At 41.6% G+C, this 14606-nt stretch overlaps 1 protein-coding gene and 1 long non-coding RNA gene across 2 annotated transcripts in view; one reads left to right on the top strand and one right to left on the bottom strand.

Moving 5' to 3' along the window:
* LOC116726979 (formin-2-like) overlaps window positions 1–14384 on the top strand; it is an 86873-nt gene extending 72489 nt beyond the window's left edge. Inside the window, exon 19 of the mRNA XM_032573967.1 lies at window positions 11898–14384. Coding sequence (XP_032429858.1) covers window positions 11898–11924 — 27 coding nt within the window. The 3' untranslated portion in view covers window positions 11925–14384. The remainder of the gene's footprint in view (window positions 1–11897) is intronic.
* Window positions 4325–4867, bottom strand: LOC116726985 (uncharacterized). Its single transcript, XR_004340737.1, has 2 exons — window positions 4641–4867; window positions 4325–4456 (listed from the first exon to the last, which is right to left on the bottom strand). It is a non-coding gene; the product is annotated as an uncharacterized LOC116726985 (long non-coding RNA).
* Window positions 14385–14606: the final 222 nt, after the last annotated feature.

Below are 14606 nucleotides of genomic sequence, written 5' to 3'. Positions count from 1 at the left end.
AGGCAAATCTTCTGAAGTTGGGATATAATTAATTTAATTTCACATAATTATCGTGGTAGAAGCCATTTGTTTGTTAAAACTTAATGAAATATATTTGTTCTATTTGATGTTTGTTGTGAATGACTTATACTCACAAACGAACGAGGTAGTTAATCCAAGTTTGTCGTTTATTGAACGTTCAGAAACTACAGCGGCTTTAATGTGTCACAGCAAAGGTAAACAAAGGTAAAAGAACCCGAACAGATGATCAGCTCAAAACTACTCCTACCTTTTTACTCTCCGTCTCTCTCTGTCGTTTAAGCACAGCCGTTGCCGTGGCAACCGCCTGCGCCCTGCAAGTCAACCAGATTACATTAAAAACATAACATTAAGTCTGTTACGCTATTAGGTTTTCAGGCTTGATCTTTATTTCTCGATTATTAATAAGCCTCACATGAACACAGTGGTGGTTGAGTAGCTAATTTAAACTCCTGCTCTGCTAGTCAGTCGGTCTTTGAGTCCCCTTTTTTTTGTTAATGAAACCGAAACACACTGAATTGCACAACACCTTGTTGAAACAATAATTACTGAGATTATTAATTTTAACACATTTTGTTGATATTTTTTAAATGATTATTCTTTAATGAAGCTACAAACGTTTAGGATCTTAGTGAATATTTTGATAAGCCTGTCAGAAGAGGAAGTGCTGGTCTCAGCATCCGGGTGGCGTTCAGTTTGTTACCTACTGCAGAGATCGGCTCAAAACCTTCCCGCAATCGACCGGTCGATTGCAATTGACGTATTGAGTACCCCTCAGTATATAGGTACTGAGGCTTTGTGGGTTGGACTGCACTACTGATAATGTAGTTTGAAAATGTGCAGATATATCTGTATAAATAGATAAGTGAATTTCCAATCAACTCCTGAAATGTATTGCTGGGTTGCAGACATGTGACCATGATGACGTGCAAAATTCAGATAGGGGTCAGGAAGTGGATTTCTCTGGTTCAAAACAGAGCAGCAAAATAGAATCACAGCGACAACGCTAATGCCCTAAATAGGCAGGAACAGACCATGTATCTCAAACAAATTAGGGGTTGAATGACTTCATATTTTTTAAGGTCGACTACATCATGATAATAGCCAAGTCGACGTCGACTAGTCGCTGTGTTGTCATAGTGACGTAAGCGCCAGGCGCTTCACAACTACATGAAGGCTTTATCAGCTATATTCACTCCAAATATTGCCCCCCCCCCACCCCCTCCCGCTTTTTCTAAGTTTATTGTGCAGAATTAAAAGAGCAATAAACAGATCATTCTTCGTGAGCAGTGGAGAAATAAAGCCCGACATCATGCCGTGTTGTCGCACATTACTCCGGTAGTCTTTATTTTTAGGATTTTTTCTGCACTAGTTTATCTGACTGTAAGGGGGCAGAGGGAGCGGAGCAGGGGAGAGAGGCATGGGCCCAGCAAACAGAGGACGGGAGTCAGCAGAGGTGGGGACTCGAGTCAGACTCGAGTCATTAAAATCAAGACTTGAGACTTGACTTGAAAAAAATGCTCAAAGACTCGGACTTGACTTTGATTTTCACACCATTGACTTGGGACTTGACTTGAAGCTGTTTACTTGAAAAGACATGGTATTTTACTAAAAGTGTTAAAAATGTAAACACATTATTTATAAAGTGGCCCCATTAATTAATTTTACTCATTCTGTATTAACAAGCACAGACCGTTCCTCTGTTTTTCCACACTCCGTACGTATGTGGTAAGCTGCAGCACAATGAATCAAATTAACAGGATTTTAAAATAGCAATAGGGGAAAAAAACGAGAGACAAAAAAACGCTCAAAGCAGATATGCTCCTGCAAGTAATTTATTTTGGGTACATCGATCATGAAATATCCAACTAAAAATGGAGTAAAACATTCAAAACCTGCAAGACCAGGATCTCAGATGGAGATACAACAACTTCCAACTGTTCGGCATTTGAAGTTGCATAAAGAACGGTGAGCGGTACTTTTCTTATACTAAATCAAATTTATTTTCAAATCAAATCAAATTTTATTTGTATAGCACATTTCAGCAGCAAGGCATTTCAAAGTCATAGTATTTGTTACTATGAAACAACTGACTAGCTAACTTCGTGTTAGCAACTCTGGGTTACGTTGGTGATGCCGCTTTGGCATTAGTCCCTTAATCCTGGAAATGTTCTTCAGGTGATAAAAGGCTGACTTAGTAACTGTCTTTATGTGGCTCTGGAGGTTCAGGTCAGAGTCCATCACTACTCCCAGGTTTCGGGCCTGATCGCTGGTTTTCAGTTGTAACAACTGAAGCTGTGCATTGGCTCTAGATCGTTCCTCTTTAGGTCCAAAAATAATAACTTCAATTTTGTTTCTGTTCAGCTGGAGAAAGTTTTGGCACATCCACACATTTATCTGTTCTAAGCATCTGATCAGTGATTGGATGGGTTCTGAGTCACCTGGTGACATCATAATGTAGAGCTGTGTGTCATCTGCATAGTTATATTATTTTCTGTTATAACCTGAGCTAGTGGGAGCATATAAATATTGAATAAGAGTGGTACTAGGATTGAAACTTGGGGTACCCCACATGTGACCTTTGACCTCTTTGATGAGAAGTTTCCAATTGAAACAAAGAAATCCCTGTTTTTTATGAAATATTCAAACCAGTTAAGCACTGGACCGGAGAGTCGATTCAGTAATATGTCATGGTCAACAGTGTCAAAAGCTGCACTGAGGTCCAACAGAACCAGCACTGTGGTTCTCCCACAGTCCGTATTTATATGGATGTCATTGAACACTTTTACGAGGGCGGTCTCTGTGCTGTGGTGAGCACGAAAACCAGACTGGAAGGAGTCAAAGCGGTTGGTTATCGTTAGGAAGCTATTTAATTGTTTAAACACAGCTTTTTCAATAACTTTGCTGATGAATGGGAGGTTGGAGATCGGCCTATAATTCTGCATTAGTGATTTGTCCAGATTGTTCTTTTATATAAGTGGTTTGATTACTGCTGTTTTCAAAGCCTTGGGGAAAACACCTGATGAGAGTGATGAGTTTACTATTTGGATCAGATCGGTAGCAATAACAGGCAGGACTTTCTTAAAGAAATGTGTAGGTAGGACATCCAGACAACAGGAACTTGAGTTTAGTTGATTTATTATTTACTGTAGGGTTTTATAATTAAGTAGTTGAAATTGGGTCATTTTTCCTGTATTTGTTTTGTTTGGGCACAGCATTGGTACTGACTTTATAGTGGATGTGCAGATTAATCCTCTGATTTTTTGAATTTTCTCTGAAAAGAAGCTGGAAAACTGGTTGCAGGTGGCATTAGATTGAAATTCAGGTGGTAGTGTCATAGAGGATTTGTGAGCCTGTCAACTGTTGCAAATAAAGCTTGAGCATTGTTAATGTTTTTGTTTATGACATCTGCAAAGAAAGCCTCCCTTGCATGTTTTAGTGTTAAATGATAGTTACGTAGTCTTTCTTTATAGATGTCTTAATGAACGTGAAGTTGAGTTTTACGCCATTTTCGTTCTACCCTACGGCAGAGTTGTCTTGCAGATCTGTTTGTGCATTTCTCCATGGAGATTTCTTTTTGCCAGACACAACCTTCATTTTAAATGTTGCAACGGAATCAATGATATCTAAAACTTTAGACTGAAAATCATTTACCAACTTAACGTCATTACAGCATTTGATTAAATGTTTCTGCTGTGTTTTATGTGAGAGAACGTTTTGTGATGGTTGCTGTTTGTCCAAGTGGATTAAAGGATAAATAACTTTCAACGATAACAGCGAAGTGATCCGACAGGGCGACATCAGTTACAGAGACATTGGAAATATTCACACCCTTACTGATAACCTGGTCCAGTGTGTGTCCTTACATGTGTGTTGCTTGTTTGACATGCTGTGTTAGACCAAAATTCTCTAAAATATTAGAGAGCTTTTTTGCCCCTCTGTCTTGGGGGTTGTTAACATGAATGTTGAAATCACCGACAATTATTAAACAGTCATAATCAATGCATATGAGAGATGGAAGCTCATTCAAGTCAGTAAAGAAATTTTCCACGTATGTTGGAGTTTTGTATAAAGTTAGTCTCAAAGTTTGTTTGTGGCCTTTAACCTCAATATCAAGGTACTCAAAAGAGGTGAAATGACCCAAGGAAATTTTACTACTATTTATGGTATTCTTAAATATTGAAGCCACGCCTCCTCCTTTTTTATGTTTTCTATTCTCACTTAAGAAATTGTAGTTAGGAGGTGATTCAATTAGTACGATTGGTTCATTATTGTCATTCAACCATATTTCTGTCAGAAACATAACATCGATTGTCATGTCCTCAACCTCCAACGCCTTGCCGGAGTCGACACTCAGCTAAACTCCTCTCCAAAGGATCACACAGACTAGAGCGCTTGCGTTGAGTCTTTAATGAAGCCAGATGGAGTAGGTGTAAAACTATGAAATAAACATACAAACTTTGAATAATACACAGTAGCGGTTAATACAGCACCCACAAGTATACTCGGTCGCTACAACGAAAGTATTAGCTCAAAGCCGTAAGTTCTCACAAAGCGGTATTGCATTTACAAATGATTAACTTATGCTTATATAACGAATATTAACATAACTCTTAACGTACCGACAGTGCTTTCTAGGACCAACTGTATAGGAGTAGCCGTGTTACTGCGAAAACCATGCGTTGCATTGTCCTGACTTGTCTGCTCTCTAATGACGTCATTAACGCCCGACTCTTAAAGTGATGTACATAAATTTCACCACTAGATGGCGACATTGAACGCTTAAATCTTATAACCTGTAGAATGTCAACTGACATAACATCACATCGATATTATGCTCAGTGATGAAATCGTTAATTAATAGAGCTTTAACACAGAGAGATCTGGTATTTAAAAGAGCTAGTTTAAGTGAATTGAGGCCAAAAGTTCTTCAGTCTGAGGTTCCTTTAGGCAGTGGAACAGTCTGAGGTTTGAATTAGGTCCGCTGTATTTTATGTTTCTGTTTTTTGTAAATTTTCTTGTAGTGATCCGGACAGGTAATGTCCTGTTTTGCAGTGCCGGGGGGCCAGACACATTCTGGAGTAAGACTGGTGTAAAGATAAAATCTGGACCCCGGCCTCATACCTCAGGAATGCAGAGTGATGGATCCTCTGGGAAGTTAGAGTCAGGTGGCTTAAATGAAGTGAGGTCTGCTACGCGAGTGCTAAGGAGAGTCGTCCCTGTTGATTCATTCCATCTGTAAATTTAAGAAACTCAGGTCCAGACGACATTTCTTTATAGGTATCTTGTGAATCCTGTGAATGAGTGGGTGAGCAGAGAGGGAGAGGGGAAGGAGGAAGGGAACCAGTCGCTCTGTCTTCAGTTGATGTATCAGCTTGTTTTGGCTCCTGATATGCAGAGGGTTAGATAAGATAAGATAAGATTTATTTGTCATTGTCATCAACAGATTACAACGAGATTGAGATTTGCTCGACTCGAGTTAAAATGCAGGTTATGTGTATATACATAATATACAATATACATATACTGTACATACATTCATAAAAAAGATAAAGAAGTAAATAGTACAAAATGAGAAATAAATAGACATCAGAAGATGGTTGCAGCGCCTGGAGGTGTCGCAACAGAATTTACATTTTTTTAACAAAGTGGTGCCAAGAGCAGAAGTTCTTATGCCTTTGAATTTAGTGCCATGATTGCCATCGGGTAAAAACTGTTTTTTAGGCGATTTATCCTGGTTTTTATTGCTCTGTATCTCTTGCCTGATGGCAACAGCTGAAAGAGACCATGGCCAGGGTGTGAAGAGTCATTTAAAATGTCCAAAACTTTCTTGTGGAGCCTGGAAGTGTAAATCTGTTCCATAGTGGGGAGGGGGCAGCCTATGGTTCTCTCTGCTGCCCTAACAACCCTCTGGAGCGCCTTTATGTCCGCGGATGTGCTACTGCCGTACCAGACACACAGACTGTACGTGAGCACACTCTCTATGGAGCAGTGATAGAAGGCCTGCAGTAGGTCTGAGGGGAGACCGTTCTTCTTGAGTATTCTCAGAAAGTACAGTCTCTGCTGTGCCTTCTTCAACAGCTCCTTGGTGTTGGTGCTCCAGGTTAGTTTGTCCTCCAACTCCATGCCCAGAAACCTGAACACTGGGACCCTCTCCACACACTGATGGTGAGAGGCTGGATGTCCGTTTTGTTCTTCCTGAAGTCGATCACCAGCTCCTTTGTTTTGGAGATGTTGAGGAGCAGGTTGTTGACTTTGCACCACTCTGACAGCCGCTTCACCTCATCCCTGTACTCCAGCTCCCCCTTCCCGCCTGAGATGAGACCAACAACAGTCGTGTCATCTGCAAACTTTATGATCTTGTTGCTGAGGTGGTTGGAGACACAGTCATGAGTGTAGAGAAGTGGGCTGAGCACGCAACCCTGTGGCGATCCGGTGTTCAGGCTCAGAGCAGTGGAGGTGTGGGGGCCCAGTCTGACCCTCTGGGAGCGACCTGTTAGGAAGTCCAGGATCCAACTGCAGGTGGCTGATGGGAGCCCAAGGTTTACTAGCTTGGACACCAGCCGTTGGGGAAGTATAGTATTAAATGCTGAGCTGAAGTCCACAAAGAGCATTCTGACATAGCTTCTCTAAGTGGGTCAGGGCGGCATGAAGTGCAGTGGATACAGCGTCCTCTGTGGACCTCTTTGCTTTGTAGGCAAATTGGAGAGGGTCCAGCTCAGCAGGCAGGCCAGCGAGAATGTGACTCCGCACCAGTCTCTCGAAGCACTTCATGATGATCGGTGTGAGTGCCACTGGACGGTAGTCGTTCAGGGTGTTGATGTTGGTTCTTTTTGGCAGGGGGACAATGGTAGAGGACTTTAGGCAGGGAGGTACAGTGGCTTGAGACAGGGACTGGTTAAAAATCTTTGTGAAGATTCCAGCCAGTTGGTCTGCACAGTCTTTAAGCATCCGTCCTGACACACCGTCAGGTCCCGCAGCCTTCCTTGGGCTCACCTTCCTCATCACCTGCCTCAACTCATACTCCTCTACTGTCAGAGCAGAGCTGCTGTGGACAGGCAGCTGTGATGGAGGTGTCGCCTCAAAGTGGGCAAAGAAGATATTCATCTCCTCTGCCAGGGAAGTGGTTCCCTCCATGCATGGCTGGCTGCTGGATCTGTAGCTTGTAATGTGCTGGACACCGTGCCACACCTGCCTGGTGTTGTTGCTCCTGAGCTGCTTCTCTATTCTCCCTCTGTATGATGCCTTAGCTTGGCAGATGCCTCTTCTCAGGTTGGCTCTGGCAGAACTGTAGAGTGCTTTGTCCCCAGACCTGAAAGCAGCATTCCTTGCTTTCAAGAGGCCCCGGACCTCCTTAGTCATCCAGGGTTTCCTATTCGGATAGATCCTCATGAGTCGGTTCCTGGTGACATTGTCCGTGCAGAACCTGATGTAGTCCAAGACTGCTGAGGTGTAGTTTCTCCAGGTCCTGATGTGCAAAAACCTCCCAGTCAGTTCTCTGGAAGCAGTCCTGTAGTTGGTGAGAGGCATCCTCAGGCCAGATGGTGACAGTCCGGATTATACTGGGAACACGTTTCCGCAGGGGGGTGTAAGCAGGGATCAGTAGCAGGGACACGTGATCAGACTGGCCAAGGTGTGCTAAGGGTTTAGCCCTGTATGCTTGTCTGATGTTTGTGTACAGCTTGTCCAGAGTTTTATCACCCCTGGTTGTGCACTTTACGTGTTGATGGAATTTGGGGAGGACTGATTTCAGATCAGCATGATTAAAGTCCCCAGAGACGATGTGAACAGCCTCAGGGTACTTGTTCTGGTTGTTGCTGATAGTATCATGCAGGAGTCCCACGGCCGAGCTAGCGTTAGCATCCGGTGCTATGTAAACCGCAGTGAGTAGAATGGTGTTAAACTCACGTGGGAGGTATCGGGTCTGCATTTAATTGTGATGAACTCCACGCCTGGAGAACAGTGGCTAACAACTACTGTGGAGTTCGTACACCAACTGTTATTTACATAAACGCATAGTCCACCTCCTCTTTTCTTACCGGAGCTCGCTGATCGATCCTGTCGGTGTGCTGTGTAGCCTGCTAGCTCGATCTCCGGGTCCGGTATGGTTGGATTTAACCACGTCTCCGTGATCAACAGAATGCAGCATTCCCGAATGAGGTTGTCAGCTGCAATCCACAGCTTCCATTTCTCCAGTTTGTTAACGAGAGACCTCACGTTGGAGAGAAAAATGCTTGGTAGCGGTGGTTTGTGTGGCTGTTTCCTGAGCCTCGCTAACACGCCGCTGCGACACCCCCTCTTTTGTTTACGATCTCTGCGCCGTCGCCCTGTCATAGATACTGGGATTGTAATCCAGGGAGAGTCCGGTGTCCGTGCAATATCGACCGGAATGTTGTTGTGGACACGGAAAAGCTCCTGTGACAGACTTTCCCCGATTGCTTGAGCAATGGCCAGTAAATTTTGTCAGTTGTAGGTGTTTTTAACCGCGCAAAGTGGAAAAGACAAACTTTGAGTCGGAGAGCACAAAGCCGTTGCGTCTACGCGCGCCGCCATTCCATCCTAGTCAGACATCCTTGAGCCTGTTCTTCTGAAGCGATGACCAAATTGTTGTCCTTGTAGATAAAATGAAAAAGATTTGCAGTGAGTAGCTTTGTCCCATGTTTTTGCGTCCGCCTCTTCCAAAAAGGTGAAAGCGCTGCCAATAGAGCCAGAGGTTATCGATGAAGGTCACTGAGCTGGCAGAGCAGGTTTTAATCAGCCATTTGTTTATCATGTCCAGCCTGGAGTGTTTTTCGTCTCCCCATTGAGGTGATGGAATTGGACCACTGAGAAATAACTTCATTTTTAATTTTCCTTATCACATGAAGAACATTTCCAGGATTAAGGGACTAATGTCTCAGCCAGATCTAGAGAAACTCATCCATGCGTTCAGTCGCATTGATTATTGCAACAGCATCTTCACAGGTCTGTCCAACAAATCAATCAAACAGCTGCAGCTGATCCAGAATGCTCCTGCTCGTGTTCTCACTAAAACCAGAAAGACAGAGCACATAACACCAGTTTTAAAGTCCCTACACTATCTCTCTATAGCTCAAAGAATAGACGTTAAAATACTGTTGCTAGTTTACAAATCACTGAACGGCTTAGCACCACAATACATCAACGATCTGCTGTTGTATCAACCTTCCAGACCTCTCAGGTCTTCCGGTTCTGGTCTGCTCTGCATCTGCAGCTCAGGGAGGAGAAAAGCTGCCATACTCCAGGCATTGCGCCAGTCATCTGAAGGATGCTTATTGGTCCCCTAAAAATGACAAAGACCCAGACATTATCACCGATCAATAAAATCCCCACGGCTGAACTTGAAAACTGGACGTTATGCTGCTAACACTTAGCTTTTGCCAACAACTCAGGCGGAAGTCAGAGCACCACGCAACACAAGTAACCCGGCTAGAACAGGTGTATTAAATAATAAAATATAACTTAACGAAGCTTCGAGGCAGATAAATTTTCCTCGAGGAATTTTAATAATCAAGGTACTCAAATCACTTGAGGAATCGTTTCAGTTCTAGTAGGATTATGATTTCTAAAAAATATTTTGAAAATGTGCTAGAGTGCCACCAATAGGCTAAATGGTAACACCTTTAAGGAGTAAGCACTGTCCTGAAAACTTCTAGCTCAGTCCAGATGCTAAGAGAAACAATGGAGCCAGGCTGGTGGGATGTGGGGAGCAGAGTGCAGAACAAGGGGTGGACTTACTGGGAAAGGCTTGAAACCCATTGATACCTGCTTGAGGTTCTAGAAATTGGACTGATCTTTTGTCAAGTATTTTTTGTATATTTGTAGATATGACAGGTCATTATCATAAGAAGACAATATGTGAAGTGCCTCACCCATATGTGCCTCATTGTTCGACTATTTAGTTTGCAGATTTTTATTACTGGGAATACACAACTACACAATGTATGATTATCAATAAAGGAAGACACTCTTTTCAGTTGTGAAAATGGAAATTCAGTTTATTTGTATCAAACATTTCAGCAACAAGCCAGTTCGGAGTGCTTAACATGATAGAAACAAAATACAGTAAACAAAATATTAGTTTTGATTCAAAGGAACCCTATGTGTTTCAGTAGTTTTGCAGTTTTTTGGAAGTTTGTTCCAGACTAAAGGAGCGTAAAAACTGAATGCAACTTCTCCATGTTTTTGGTCTTGAAGGTTAATATGCCAACATGTCTTTAATGTATTGTGGTGCAATGCAATTCAGTGTTTTATAAACTAGCAAAAATATTTTCAAGTCTATTCTTTGAGGTACAGGGTGTGTTAGGACTTCAGAACTAGGATGATTCTCTCTATTTTCCGAGTGTTAGAGAACATGTGAGCCTGATTGTTAGTTTCTAGCTTTGAGCTTTGTGCTACCTAGATCGTTCCTCTTTAGGTGCAGAAATAACATCAGTTTTGTTTCTGTTCAACTGGAGACAGTTGTGGCACATTCACACATTGATTTATTTTGAGCACTTAAATCAGTTCAGACTAAGCTCTTAATGTAATGTAAGAGCTGTGTATCAGCTGCGTAGTTATAGTAACTTATTCTTCTTATTATGTGAGCTAGTGGGAGCCCGTAAATAGGGGGTTTCCAAAGTCAGTTTGCAATAGCTGGTATCCTGCATGTTTTAGGGTGTTTTCACACCAGATAGTCTGATAGACTTGGTTCGATTGGGGATCAAAATTGCAACATTTATTACATTTCCAGGACTGTAGTTTGCATTCACACTACACTGTGTCAAACAACGCAAACTAACTGAAAGCCCCGTTCACCCCAACGCCTGTGATGGCGCTGCACCAAGAAATACTGAAGGAACCGACACAAAAACCTCTGAAGAAGACATAGAGCGGAGGCTCTTTTTGGTAGGACTCCACAACATGTTGCAGGCTGCTCCTGGATCGAGTGCCAAGAGTAGCATCTAATGTGTCATATCAAGGAAACTTGTCCTTCGCATCTCCTGAACTTCCACTTGCCCTTAGCATGTTATGTATTGATGGCGAAGTCTTTTTACCTTAGTGCGGTACTGTGCAACTGTACGAGGGAATCCCAATGCCTCCATCTTCACACTAAGTAGCTTGAAAATCTCGTTTTTGTGAGTGGTTACAAGTATCTGCAATATATTTTCTTCTGACCATATTTGTATGAGGGCCTTTACCTCCTCTTAACTCCACGCCTGACCACGAGCTATTTTTTCCTCTAATGGTAGAAATGCACATTTATTATGGTTGTATTGACACACAATGCTATGCACTGTAGTTCACTTCCTGCTTTTGGAACAGTTTCATTCAGATATGATTTCAACCGTGCAAGAGTTCACTTCAACCGGATCGAGATCTAGGTTTTTAGGCGGATCAGAGTTCACTTTTTTAATCCATTTTGGATTTCAAATTTCCATTCTCACCTCCTAAACGAATCGGACCTTCTAGACAAATGAATTAGGGTCGATTCAAGACTCTTAATTCTGGGCTGGTGTGAATGCACCCTTAGTTCACTCCCTCATTCAACATAGCTGGATAAAATGATGGCTCATTAGCAGGAATAGGAAGCAACTACCACCAGGGACAGAACTAAAATCTGGAGGATGTTGGCCCTCAAGGATTCACTTTAGACACCACAGATGTAGATATTAACTAAGGGGAGCCCAAGTATTGAACCTTGGGGTATCCCACATGTGACTTCTCAGATGAAAAGTTATCTGTTGACACAAAGAAGTCCCTGTTATTTAAGTAAGATTCAAACCGAGAGACCCACCCAGCCCTCCAGTCACTTGAATAATATATCATGGTCAACAGTGCGTGGTGATGGTGTGTTAACCACTGTGATGTGTCTTCCACAGAAAGCCAAGCTTGGTATGAAGATTTAACATCGCTAACCTGGGAGATCATGAAAATGGAACTAGAGTGAAGTGAATGACAGCAGATAAGTCCTCTTTGGACATCATGTTTGATTTTTTGATTATTTTTTATGCAGTTTGATTACTTTTGTCATATAAGCCACTGTTTTATGATGTTTGAATCAAATACAGTTTTTTTATCGGCCCGACAAACACATTTTTCATCAGTTCAGATATCAACTCACAATAAACCTATAGTTCTGAAATTTTCATTCAATATGTCTAATAAAGTCTCTTTACTTCTGCATCATAATTATGGTGAACAGAATTGCTCAGATGTTTAAGCCTGACTACCAGCTGACTTCTCTCTGCTCTCTTCCAACAGTATGCTGCCAACATTTGTTTTACTTTCATTTTGTTTTGGTTGCACTTTATCTACGCTTACATCTATATACACCACCTATGCACACCATCTCTTGCCATAACTTAATTTTTACCTAATTTGGAGAAACTTTTTTTCCAAGAAAATATCCATGTAGAAAAAAATAAATTTTCCTTTTTGTTTGATTTGAAAATGTTCAATGAACCTTTGTGGTGCGTTTCAGCTGTCAGACATCATACTTCGCCGAAGAACACTTATGAACACTATTCACTTCATTTTTCATCTGTAAACAGTCTCAGAACCTGTAGGCTGTAATATACCCACTTATAGTTTTCTGCGCATTGTGTAAATCTGTCAGTACTGCTGAGTGACTCTAAGCTGCATAGAAACAGAATGGAGGTTTCAGTCCTTGTTGATACATCTTCAAACAATTAAAATGTAACACTTGGATTTCCTAGTAACAGTGAAAGTTACTTTTCAACCATAGATTGAAAGATTACATACTGAAGCATTTGACTTGGGTGTCACAGCCACATAGTGAACACATAATCTTTGTAATGCCACAAAGGATTTGAAATTAAAATAAAGCATGACTAGTGTGAGAAAAATAATGTGTAGTAGAGCTGTCATCGGAATTATTTAGCACTATCCTGTTACATCCTAAGAATTTTACACATTTGAGCAATTACAGCCAATACATTTAAACACATTATTATTATTGTTATTAATATCTCACCCATTAGCCACTGGATATTGGGACCAATCTGCCAATGACACTAAGTACAAAAAATGATAGGACAAGTCTTGAACTGTGAAACATGACTGGTAGCAAGTAAGAACAATGTGCCGACACTACAACATGACAAGGGTGGTAGATATAGGCTTGAATTACTGTCAGTTTGAATTATTTAGTGCAATGTCAATAAAATCACAGGAAAACTATTTTTTTAAACTGTCTTTTTAGGCTCTAAGACAGGGGTCACCAACCTTTTTGAGACTGGGAGCTACTTCACGGGTACAGAGTAACACGAAGGGCTACTTGCTTGATACAAACAAATTTTCTTGGCTCAGCCTTTATAACAATAATACATATACGTATATATGATTACATGCGGTCTAATCATATTAATGTTAGGGACCACTCACAATAGTTATCAGTAAGTACGGTTAATTGCTATTATGTGACCAGAAGTGTTTAGTCCACAGTTTTAGTTTGATTCCCTTTTGGAGCTTTTCTGTGCGATTCTAAATTGCCCACAAGTGACTGAGAATATGGACTATTCTAGTAGCACCTACAGCTGTACGCACTACGAGTACCTTGAGATTTTCCTTTGAATAAAAGAAGTAAAGAATAGTTACTGTATGTTTTATTATCTAACCCTCTTTACTATTAAAATTGTGGAGAAAAAAGAATATTTTGTGTCAAAACATCTTGTACGTAGCGCACATCGGGGTGAGTCTGTGGGGGTGGGCGCAAAAGGCTAAATCATATTGGTCACTCAGTTTACTTTTGTTAATTTGGCACTTTTTCTGTGAGCAAGAAACGAATGAGCTCCTCCCATTGGACTAAAGTTCCACCTGAGCTTTTTACCGTGCGCTGTTCTGACGGGGTCGCCGGTTTATTATCCTTTTTGTGGTTTCGCGAACTGAAAAGCTGATGGGTCACCTGTTGGCTGACACCAGCAGATGCCGAAAAAAAAAGTTAGACAGATCGGAGAGTAGCATAAAACTACCACTACACCTGACCAGCACAAACCTAAACCACAAAAGCAGCAGACTTTTTTGTTGTTTTAAACAAACAATGCTAAATAATAAAGACATGAAAGTGAAGCCTACCCTTGTGATCCACGGAAAGAGGGGGATGTTGATGTTGAGGTTCAGGTGGTGAAGGAGATGCAACATTGTTTACTTAATTTCTACTCTTTTGGGGAACGTTTCGTCTGAGTAGGAGCAGCAGATGTCTGCCATCCGGTGACCCCGCCAGAACCGCGCAGACGGTAAAAAGCTCAGCCGGGATCCAAATGACCGCTGTTAGGACTACGGGTGGGATCAAACTCTGCTCAATCATTTTTAGCTTACAGAAAAAGCGCCAAGCTGCCAAATAAACAAAATTAACTGACCAGTAACATTTAGGCTTTGATCTGCCCTTTAACCCCCACAGACTTGCTACATAAAGTATGTTTTGACACAATAGGTTTTTTTTCTCCACAATTTTGCTAATAGCAAAGAGGGTTAGATAACAAAAATTCCAGAAGTTATTCTTTTCTTTTTTAAAGGAAAATCTCAAGGCACCAAAGTGGGTGCAGCCGTACAGCTGCAGGCTCTGCTGC

Source organism: Xiphophorus hellerii, chromosome 10 (genome assembly GCF_003331165.1).
Source record: "Xiphophorus hellerii strain 12219 chromosome 10, Xiphophorus_hellerii-4.1, whole genome shotgun sequence".
In the NCBI taxonomy this organism is placed as follows: Eukaryota; Metazoa; Chordata; class Actinopteri; order Cyprinodontiformes; family Poeciliidae; genus Xiphophorus; species Xiphophorus hellerii.
The sequence above is the reverse complement of the archived record's forward strand: the minus strand, read 5'-3'. Positions and strand labels throughout refer to the sequence as shown.